The 12,432-nt window shown below is 27.4% G+C and overlaps 3 protein-coding genes across 3 annotated transcripts; 2 read left to right on the forward strand and 1 right to left on the reverse strand.

Moving 5' to 3' along the window:
* Nucleotides 1-1,026: 1,026 nt before the first annotated feature.
* GO595_008297 (uncharacterized protein) lies at nt 1,027-2,007 on the forward strand (the record flags this gene model as incomplete). The annotated part of the gene is made up of 1 exon (XM_067921856.1): nt 1,027-2,007. The coding sequence occupies one exon, from the start codon at nt 1,027-1,029 to the stop codon at nt 2,005-2,007; it is 981 nt and encodes a 326-aa protein (XP_067771537.1).
* Nucleotides 2,008-4,443: 2,436 nt separating this feature from the next.
* On the reverse strand, nt 4,444-6,012 carry GO595_008298 (minor tail protein; the record flags this gene model as incomplete). The annotated part of the gene is made up of 1 exon (XM_067921857.1): nt 4,444-6,012. The coding sequence occupies one exon, from the start codon at nt 6,010-6,012 to the stop codon at nt 4,444-4,446; it is 1,569 nt and encodes a 522-aa protein (XP_067771538.1).
* Nucleotides 6,013-9,832: 3,820 nt separating this feature from the next.
* Nucleotides 9,833-10,324, forward strand: GO595_008299 (uncharacterized protein; the record flags this gene model as incomplete). The annotated part of the gene is made up of 1 exon (XM_067921859.1): nt 9,833-10,324. One exon carries the CDS (start codon nt 9,833-9,835, stop codon nt 10,322-10,324), a length of 492 nt encoding a protein of 163 aa, XP_067771539.1.
* Nucleotides 10,325-12,432: the final 2,108 nt, after the last annotated feature.

The raw sequence follows: 12,432 nt of genomic DNA on the forward strand, positions 1-12,432 counted from the left end.
TTGTTTTCTTAATAAATTATGATATTTATTATACACAGTTACAGTTAATGTTATTACATTTTTATTTTTTACAATAGAAAACGAAGGTTTAATATTTATAGCACTAAAATCACAATCTTTAAATTCTTGTGCAAAACATGTATAAAGAGCTTCCATTAATAATAATGAATTGATTTTATAAAATTATTTTATTTTATGGAAAACGATATTAATATTGATGCTATAGATAATATGATTGATTATTGTTTATATAAAAATAAACCTAAATTAAATGAAGAATTAATAAGTGAAATTCATCCAGAAGTGAATGTACCTTATAATTCTTTAAATATAGCAGTAGGTAGACAAAGAAGTGGGAAAACTCAATGTATAATTAGAGAAATTATTAAAATTAGTAATATTAGTCCTAGAACTCATTTATTAATTTATATTAATAAAAATGGATTAGAAAATGATCCTACATTTGAATCATTAAAACCTTTAATTAAAATCCCAATTTTATATGTAGCTGAAAATCAAGCAGAAGATATAGTTAAAGATATATTAAAATGGAAACAATTTTATAATGAAATAAAAAATAATAATTGGGAAAATAAAATAGTAGATAATCAAATATCTGATATATTTGAAAAATTATATATTAATAATTTTAATAATTTAACTTTACATACTATAATATTTTTTTTTTTTTTTGCTAATAGTCCTTTATTTAAAAAACCTACTAATTATTTTAATCAATTATTTACTAAATTAGCTCATATTCAATGTTCTGTATTTTTCGCTGTTCAATTTTGGAAATCTTTACCTGCTGAAGTTAAAGCTAATGTAAGTACTATATTTATATTTCCTAATTTCTCTAAACAACAATTAAGATATATGATTGAACAAATACCATTACCTTATACTAAAGATCAAATTTATTCAGTTTATCAAAAATTAACTGGTCATCAAAAAATGATTATTGATGTTAATAATCAAAATATAAAAATTGAATAAAAAAAATTTTTTTTAAAATCATTTTTTTTAATGCAACAAGATGTGATATATGGAACACGTAGACCACGAAATAAAGATGGTACACGTATATATCCACCAATTATTAAAAAAGAACGTGAAAGATATGTTACAGATGGTGATGCTAAATATATTTTTGATGATGATTTAAGTCATTATAAATATCATGGTGCTGATAGTACATTAATTGATGAGAATATGAAAGCTTTAGCACATCTAATTCTTGATTTAAAGAAAGATGTTAGAAAAGTTAGAGATGCACAAACATATAATGGTGCTTTGGAATATGTTAACAAACATAATGATGGTAAAGATCCAAGATATCATTGGTCAGTAAAACAAGAAGATATTAATGAAGATGGAATTCCAGATATTATTATAAGAGATCAACATAAAAGAGCTAAATTTGTTAATGGATGGACAGTCAAAAAACAAGATCCTTATCAAGTAGCATATATGGATTATTTACAAAAGAATTATGGTAATCCTACAAAAAGAAGACAACATAGAGCAGATGGAAAGAAGATTAAATCTTTCAATGAATGGCTAGATAGTGAAGTAAGAACAGTAAAATATGATAAACCATTCGATGATCCAACTGTCCAATATAATCCTGAATATGATGAATTTAGGGAAAAAGTGAAAAGGGCTAATGATAACTATTATAGAGATACTGGTGTTATGAATATTTATAAATTACATAGTACTCCAAGAAGAAGGTCAGCAAATGCAGTATTTACAAGTTTACTTGTTAAAGATGCATATAAAACTTTCGTTGATAATTATGAAGGTAATAGTGAATATCAAGGAAGAATTAGGGGTTATTGTCCAATACTTCAATTATCTGCTGCATTATACAAATTAATGGTAATTCCTAAAGTAGAAGAACTATTAAAAAAACGTAATATTCCAAATATTGAAGCAGGTAAAAAATATAAATTGGAGACAGGTGAAAGTTATTATTCAACTGCTTGTAAAAAAAGTTGTTACTGATTTGTTAGAAGATCCTAACCATGAACAAATAATGTTAGATGCAGTTAAAAAATATGTAGTAAGTATAATTGGTACACCTAATGGATTAGCAGATGAGTAAGTTAATAAACAAAAATTTTTAAAATCATTATTTTTTATGATTAAAATAAGTGATTTCTCACCCCATGTAGGGAAGAATAATACTGAACATAATAGTTCTAGTGCTAATTGTAAAGTTATTATTAATAATAACAATAGTGAAACACCAGCACATTATCCTGAAGTTAATGAAGAAACATCAAAAATAATTACAAGAGAAACTGATCTTAATACTGATAATGCTAGTGCTTTATATAAACATATAGCTTTAACATTTAGTGCGATTTTAAAGACGAATAATATGAAATTAATAGCAAATTTAATTGATAATAGTGGTAAAATTATAATTAATGCTAATGATTTAATACAAGCTATAAGTTTAATTTTAGAAATTGATTTTAATCAAGTTAGATTAAGTTATGAAGATCCTGAACCTGGATGTTTAAAACATGTAAAAAAAAAAAAAAAAGTTAATTCAATTAAGATTAATGGGTATGATTTTAATTCTCAATATAATAAAGAATATAACACATTAATGGATGAATTTAATATTTCCTTAGAAAAAGTATTTATTTATTAATAAAACATCATTGGATCTTCTTCTTTTGAAGGTATATTAATTGCATTTGGAACTGGATTTAATAAATATCTTAGTACTGATATTTTTATTCCTTTATATTATGTATATTAAATTTACCTTTTTCAAAATTATCTACTATATAAATATCTGGTAATATTTTTGATCTCTTTTTTAATTGATCTGTGTTATAAACTGTTACTGTTGTACCAGGAGGTAAATAAAATCCTTTTTGTTTCATAATATTATAATTTAATTTATGTAAAGATAAACCAAAAAATTTTTGTTTTATTTTAGCTTCATATGGTGATATTTTTTTATGATTTAATTTAGATAATGTTTTATGATAAGTATAATTATAATTATGTATAATTTTATTCATATCATGAGGTTGAATATATTCTAAACCCATATTATCAGCCATATCTCTAATAGTTCTACAAATTCTATTAATTATAGCTAAAGATGAATGTATAGGATAAGATTTATTTTTAATTATTATTCTCTCAACAGGAATTATTTTAGTACCAATTAAATGATTTGAAATATATTGTAAAGGTTTTGATAAAAATGTTGTTTCTGAATCACAATGAATAATTTTAGGATTAAATAAACCTGTACCATAAAGTTCAAATAAAGCTTTAGCTACACTTTCAATTGATTTTTTACTATGTTTATCGTTTATTTTAATATTAGTAAAAGTACCAAATAAATATCTAGTTTGTACTTCTACAGCTAATAAATAACAATAATCATAATCAAATTCATCACTATGTGAAAAAAATAAATCCATTTGATATTCTCCATTACCTCCAATATATTTTAATTGATATTTTTTATTTAATTTGAAAGGAAAATAATTTATATTCGGTTTTATTTTACCTATATTTGTATAATCAATACTATAAGGTATATTTAATTTTTTAAATAAATATTTATTTTTATTTAATGTTTTAAAACCTGTATTAATATTTTGGTTATCTTCATAAATATTGTAAGAATCATTTGGAGTTACATATCTAAAATGATAAAAATAATATAAAAGATATAATGAATAAGCATAATCTAATGGAATATTTTCTGTTATATTTGAGTTACTTAATTTTGTAATTAAGAAATTAATAAATTCTTGTATAGTTTTAGGTTTCTCATTTTTAAAATCATTTTCTACTTCTTTTGCAAATATTTTATGAAGTAATTTTCTTAAAGGTGTATATTTTAGAATAATAGATTTATAATAGTTATAATATTCATTTAATGGATATAAACCTATATGACCATCAATATAATCTATATTATATTTTTTAATAATATCATTAATTAATTTCTTAAATTCATTTAAATCTAGGTTTTAATTAAGTTGAGTTTTTTTTAAAAAAATTATAATAAATCTATCTATAATGATTTGATAATATTCTAACATAGCCTTATGTTGAATTATATATGTTGGTGATATTGGAACCCCATTTCTAACAGATTTTGTTGCACCATCCATTAGTTTTAAAAAATTATTTAATGATAAATCAAATTTCAGAATACGAAAAATCACTCGTAAATTTTGCATTAAAAATTCGTAAAAAGAAAGCTCTTTTTCAGGTCCTTCATCATTAAGTAGAGCTAATCGTCGTACTTCATCTATTGATGATTTATTGATGATAGGTTTTTTTTTGGTCCACGTTCTTTAATTTTAAAAAATAAAAATGAAATAAAATATTTTTATTCTTTAAATACACTTAATAAATGTTCATCTATTTTACCTGTTACTTTACCAACTATTGAATTTAAATTTTAGTAGTTATTACTAAATCATCTGATAATTTATTACCATCAAATAATACTACATCACCAATTTCATAATCTGCAGTATTATTTACTTTAAAATGAAAATTACCATGTAAAGCGAAATCAATAGTATCTTGTAAAATTTCGATTTCTCTTTTAATAACATCACCTATTGAAGCTTTATATCCAGTTCCATGTTTAGCTACACATATCCCTAAATATTCTTTATAAGTACCTGATGTTTTAACTGATGGAATACAATCAGTTGATGAAGTATTCGTAGCATATTTACCTTCATTGGTTAGAGCATAAACATTACCTGTTAAAAATACAGGTGAACCAATTTGAAATTGTGTTAAGTCTTCTTCAACAGGTGCATTATGAGTAATAGTTGTATTTATTTGCTCTTGTCCTCCATTATCAGTAATATAATATTCATTTCCTTCTTTTGATATAAAAGTTAATTCTGTGGTAGTACATTGTATTCTCCATGCATAATCACCTCCAAGACCATCCTTACTATGCATATCTATATAAGGACCTGTTTCTAAAACACCATCGTTTTTAATAACTGCAATTGAAGGAACACTAATATTTAAATTTGAATATGAAGGAGATGAATTTAAAGCAAAACCATTAATTGTTGAACATGTGATATTTTCTGGATTTGATACTGTAGGAATATCTGTTAAATCATTATAACTATGTGTATGATTTGTAGCAGCATATTTTGTATCATGATTATGATCTTTCAGAGCATACTCCGTATGTGTATGTTCTGAAGGTGGAAATGTTTCAGGTTTATCAGTTAAATCATTATAACTATGCGTATGTTCTGAAGGTGGGAATGTTTCAGGTTTATCATTTAAATCATTATAACTATGAGTATGAACTGTAGGTGGAAATGTTTCAGGTTTATCATTTAAATCGTTATAACTATGAGTATGTTCTGTTGAAGCATAGTTTGTATGTTCATGATCTTTTTTAGCATAAATCTCATCATGATTATGATCATTCAAAGATATCTTAGTTGTATCTACATTATTAATAGTTGCACATTGAATATTTCCATTACTTCCAAAACTTAATAATGAACCAGTTTTTGATTTAAAATCTAATGAATTAGTATTAGCAGTTATTCTCCATGTATTATCTTTATCATAATCTGCATTATTATGCATATCAATATATTGTCCAACTTCTACAACACCATCTTCTTTTAATGTAATAATAGATGGCACATATAATTTTGTATCCCATTTACCACCTTCTGAAGTTGCCAATTGAAAACCATTTAATGAATTAACTTGTACATTCCCATTTACTGTTAAATCATTATTTATTGTATTATGAGTATGACTTTTTGTTGAATATTTTTCATCTGATTGCGATTTATTATAATATAATTGAGGTAATGTAATCGAAGTTATAGTATTAAGTTTTTCTGTTATTTGATCATTTGTAGGATAATTTTCTAAAAGTTCTTGTAAGTCATCTTTATCAATAATTTCAGGAGCAGCAACAACATTAGTTTTTATACCTTTCGTAGCATTCTCAATACTAAACATTGATAAAAAAATGATTTTTATTTGATAAATTAATAATAATTCTAACATAAAATATTCTGGATCAATTTCTTTACCATTCATTTCTTTAAACCATATTTTAAAATTTGGTTTTCTACTATTATATTCATATTTCTTATATTTAGTCCTGTTTTTATTTGTATAAATACAAAAATAATCTTCATAATGGTCACGTTCAATGAAATCAGCATGCATTGAAACATCAGATACTAAATAATCCTTAAATTTACACTTACATTGCTGTACTACTATATATCTAGGATTTTGAGAATCCACAAATTTAGGCGGAAAACGGTTTTCTTTTAAAAAAAAAAAAAAATACGTTTTAGTCACAGGTTTAAGCATTTATAAAAATAAAGTTTGCCATGCGACCAAACAATATAACCGTCGCTTTTTGACTACAAACCTCTGACCAAAGATAAATTGAATAGGATAAATGTCCGGCCAAACATAACCGGGGACATTTTGTGCTGGTTATACGAGGTTTTTGATAGGTTTATGCGAAAAGTGGCATAAAAAGTGTTATCGTCCCTATGAAAAAGTTTCGCGTTCTCTCAAAATTGAATGCTCATTCAAATTTTCTATCGAATTGTATGACTCACAAAAATCATTTTGATTTTTGTTGCGAGCGGAGCGAGCACACTCGGGGGATCGAAGGGGTCTGAGACCTCCGGAGGGGTCCGAAGGGCACCTCCGGGGGTCGAAGACCCCGGAAATCCCCCCAGTGAAAAGTAAAGGTCGGGAATGATCACGAGGTCCCTAGGGGCCCCGCCGGGGGCGGGGCCCCTAGGGACCTCGTGATCATTCCCGACCGCATTATATACCTACCAAAACGCATAATGAAAAGTGACAAAAACGAATTAATTTGTGTTTTCTTATATTGAAGTTGAATTAAGAAAAAATTATTTCAAAGCAAAAAATGCAATTATTTTTAAGCTTTCTAATTTGCTTAGGGAGCAAGGAAAATTTACAGAAACAATAATAATACAAAAAAATGATAAATTTTGATTAAAAATTCATTTATTGCTGAATAACATCCAAGTGATGATTGTGTCTAATATATGTATACTCAATTTTTCAAAACTTTTTTATTTTGATGTTGGCTTTATCTTTTACTAAAACAAATATACAAAATCTTTGTAATCTTAGCTTTTAGAATGAATTTTTTCTTACATTATATAAGAAAATATTATTGATGTCATAAGAAGAAGAACTACACCATATGCAAGATTATCAAATCTTTTACCACTGGATACAGGCGATATTGGTAACGAGTTTGATCCTGATGCTGACATAGGTGTAGAAGATGTTGATGTTGGTGAATCGAAGGATATATTAAACAACTCATCATTTTTCAAAGTATAAGTAATATTTTGTGGAAATCCTGTTGTATTAATGAATTTTTGATTATTCTCTGTAGCAAGTAAATCCAATGTGAAGTTTTGTACTTTCTCCCATTCACCTATAAATTTAAAACCAATTGTGGCATTGCGAATATATTTATTTTGATCATAGAATTCTAACTCAAAATATTGATCGAAGATTTTTATATATGTCAATAAATCAGGATCTTCAAAGTAAATCTTTAAAGACATTGGTCTTGTAACATTGGGTGCAAGAATCATATCAATTACGGCTGATTCATATCGGTATGGTGAAAGCATTAAAGAAATATTTTTATTAATTGTTGAATTTTTAATTTTATGGGTTAATGTGATATTATCTTCATTAAAGATAATTGAACTAGGGAAATGATTATTTGGATAAAAAATTTTTAATTGTGATCGATGTGAAAAGTCATTTAAATTGCTTGTGATTAAGTTTTTTGCTTCAAATGTTCCATGTACACTATAACAATTAACAAAATATACTGTATTAAGTTTCACATAGCTAGTGAAATTAACATCAAGGAGATAAAAATACAAAAAAGGTATGGAATCTGTAAGATCGGTTTCATTTGACAAAATGTTAATGATTGGACCTCTTCTAGATTTTATCACAATATCCATATCAGAAGCATGAGTTAAGTCAACTGTATAATTATGTTTAGTATAAAAATCATAAAAAATATGGTTAAAAGCTTTATCATATTCTGATACATTTATAGTTTTAGTTTCATTCACTTTATTTTCATAATTAATAACAGAAAAAGCTTTTGCTGCATCAGTGCATAATTTTTCAAAATATTTATCACCTGGATGTCTTTGGATGTAAACGCGCATCGTATCTTCTAATGTTTCATTAATTATTTCTGGGTATCCATAATAAACATATTTAACTGAAACGCATGAAATCTCCCCTAACAAACAAAGAAACATTTGAAGTGATAAAATAAATAACTCATTTTTCTGATAACTTCTGCCTTTTTATATTTATGTAGAAAAAAAGACATACAAATAAAACAAAAAATAAATAAATATTATAAAATAAAAATAAATAAATATATTATTTGTCTTTACATCCATAATTTTAGATGAGCTTTATCTCATCATTTCATGATATTAAAAATTAGAATATATAAAATGCATAATGTTACATTTGTAAAAATATCGATTTCATGCTTTTTGATAATGATTTACAAAAGATCAAAAAGATTTGTTTCAACTTTTTTCATTATTATTAGCTAAAATTTATAATTTAGTTTGACTTATAATTCTTATTTTTTTTGAAAGAATATGATATTAATAATATCTTCACTAAGGTACATTTTCATAGCATTTTTTTATATATTTTTAGGCTTGCATTAGAATTCCCGATCAATTTTTTTCCCAACATGAAGTATTCCCTTTAGAGCCAATGTATATGGCATTCCTGCATTCATAGGTTTTTTCGAATAGATTGCAAATCTTCTATGGCTCATGTGAGAACAGACATTATTTTTGGATTGCGTGGTGCATGTGAGGCAAATGGAGCCATTGTATCTGTGCAAGATAAATTCATATTAGAATTTGCATCTAGTATGTTTATTAAAGCAGAAAAAAGATCATTACGAAGATATCTTTGGTGAAAGCTTTCTGCAAAAAACATAATATTTTTCATTTGAGATCTTCTTTCACAATCAACAGCTGTTACTGCTTCCAAAGGAAGTTCATAAATGTTTGTTCCATATGCATCATCAATTGCTAATGTGTCTATAGTAAGTAATTACTGATAATATTACTGATGAAGATAGACTCTTTGCATTTTTTTGAATTTAACGTACGAAAACGACAATTTATTAATCCGAAGGCTTTCTTCTTGATTTGTTCATAATATGTTTAAAAAGACACTAGCGGGAAAAACCCCCCTAAATAGAAAAACTATATTTAAGATCAAGACTGGCAAGTGCTACAAAACATTTCCACTTGTTTTTCTCATCATAGTAAACTATTGAAATTCATTTTTTCAAACGATCAATATTGATTGCTTTATAAAACGGCCGATTATGATCATTATCAATTGAAAATGTTTTCTTAATTTATTTGACCGCATTATGCCATGTTGTATACCATATTGTTCGTCGTGCTGTTGCAAGAGAAAAAGCGCCTGACTTCACTTTCTCCACTTTTTGAATGAACTCATAGAATTGTTTGTATGAGATGATTCAAAAAGTGGATTTTACAACGAGTAAAAGAAAATTTCATATGAGATTTATCAAAAAGTGAACTTTGTACTGAATTTTTAATTCCCTTCACTTTTTGATGGAACTCATAGAATTGTTTGTATATGAGAATTCAAAAGTTTATTCCGTCACTTTCTTGTTGTTTATATGAGGGGGTGCCCCATTGTATCGTTTCCACTTTTTCAATGGTTTATTTTTTCAATGAAGAAGAACTCAAGTAACGACGATCCGAGAAATGGCATCGATATCCAAGCATTCCGTCAATCAATTAATGACAATGGAGTCGAAGATACACGGAAAATATTCCATATCAGTCGAGAGAAGATCCATGCAATTTGCAAACTCGAGGGGATAGCAATTCCTAGCCGAGGGAGACCGTCAAAGGAAATCAAAGAAGAGGAAGTTAATTTTTGCCTCGACTACAAAGACAAATACCATGTTGGCTACCAACGAACTGCTGAGTCTGCTAAGCGACATAACATTGCAACTACTGAGTGGTCAGTTAGGAAGATATTTACTGAACAGAAACTGCTTTGTTACAAGAAACCTGAAAAAGCTCCCCCAAAGAACATCTCCGTCTTTTCGTTGCAAAATATGCTAATCAGTTATGGCATGCAGATATTCACTATGTTACCATTGAAGGAGAACAATTTTATCTCCTTGGATTCATTGATGATCGTTCTCGCTTCCTGATCTATTATGAAGTCCTATCAAGTAAGACTTCTGAAGCTTGTGCCACGGCGCTTATTAAAGCTCTAGGTTCTGTTGTACATCGACCTAAAATGCTGACTATTGATAATGGGGGAGAATTTACCGGCAATCCATTTCAATTTATACTCCAGCTTTATGGTATTGAAGATTACCGTACTCACCCCTATACTCCAGAGGAGAATGGGAAAATAGAACGTTTTTGGTTGACGATTGAACGTGCCAAAGGACCAAATGTTGCATGGAGCATTCCTAAGATTAATAGCATAATTCATGAATATAATTATTTGTTGGACGCATCGAAGTTTGAGAAAAACTCACTCACCAATCCTCAACACCCTATGAAGCATGGCGCACAATGGATAGGTATACAGGTCAAACTGATGCTTGCATTGAAATGATTAAATAATTCCATCACATTTGATTTTTTATTATTTTTTTATGTTTACTTATATTATATAAGCCTAGTACTGATATGAACAACGATTGCTTAATTTTCATGTGCTTAATCGAACTGGATGCATCCAGCTAGCTTGTGCTACTATATATTAATATATTGGTATTTTTTCTTCTATTATCAATATATGCCGATACCACTTTTTGAATATAACATTCAAAAAGTGGTATCGGCATGTTTTGTAAACCATTCAATTTTTAAATTTCGATGCACACATATAATATATTCGCTTAGTATCATTAAAAAGTTGCGACTACAAGCAGGATTAATAGTCGTTCACAGGCACGGACGGGCCGATACCACTTTTTGAGGGCACTCAAAAAGTGGTATCGGCGATCATTTCGGGGCCCCCTGTCGTAAATGCAATTCAAAAAGTTCGTATGATATTTTTTTCTATTAACAAATAGAATTTATTCTATGAGATCATTCAAAAAGTGGAGAAAGTGAAGTCAGGCGCTTTTTTTCTTACCACATATTGATCGTCGTGCTACCTTTCGATAAAGTATACAATTCGATCGTCATCCCCTGTCGACTCAATATAATTATGTAAATCATTCAAATTGATTGAGAATTTTTTCATTAGTGGGCATTTTAAAAAAAAGTACTTACCAAACAATGGAGAAATACAAAAAAATCAAAATAATCCATAAAGACAAGAGTTCTAAAACCTTTATCGCTGAAGGCGTTCAAACAAAGGAAAAATTTCTAATATATAAAATTTCATCAGATTTTCACTCTTCCTCAAATGATCTTACTATCTTAGAAAGGTTAAAACATCCAAACATTGCTAAATTCATTGAATATATCGAACATAATAATTACTTATATTTAGTAACGGAATATTCCGTTACTGATGAAAATCTAAAGGAAAGAATAACAAGATTTCAGAAGACAAACATCTACATTCCCGAAGAAGAAGTTATGCGATATTTTATTCAGCTTTTATTTGCTGTTCAATATATACATGGACAGAATGTTATTCATCGAGGTATAATTCCACAAAACATTTTTCTTACCAAACAAGACAACATCATGTTAGGAGGATTTTTAGAATCACGATATTTTGAATCTCGATGTTATACATTTACAGGAACCCCGATTTATATGCCACCAGAACAAATTAACTTCGACTCTTATGATTTGAAATATGACATATGGTCACTTGGGTGTGTTCTTTATGAGTTATGTATGCTTCATCCCCCATTTATGGGAAATGACTTTCGCACTTTAGCCACACAAATCAAAAATGGCAAATATGAATCAATTTCAAGTCAATATAGCAAAGACATTTCGAGACTTGTTTCGTGGATGCTATCAAAGAATCCAATAAATCGGCCCACAGTTAATGAAATTCTTTCATTACCATTTATCCAACAAAACATATATCGACTCATTAGACAAAATCTTATTAATGAAACACTTCCTGCGATTACAGAATATTTACAAGTTGAAATACCGAGTATATTAAACACGAACATTATGTTTATTGGTAAGAATAACGTTGGGAAAACAACTTTAATTAAAAACTTTGTAACAGAACAACAACAAAATGAAACCAAAATATATAAAAAACAAGTTAAAATACAATCACAAATGTTTGATATGAAAATTATTGGTTTTGATGATGGAGATCCAA

This window comes from Histomonas meleagridis (assembly GCF_020186115.1).
Source record: "Histomonas meleagridis strain 2922-C6/04-10x chromosome Unknown contig_64, whole genome shotgun sequence".
Classification (NCBI taxonomy): domain Eukaryota; phylum Parabasalia; order Tritrichomonadida; family Dientamoebidae; genus Histomonas; species Histomonas meleagridis.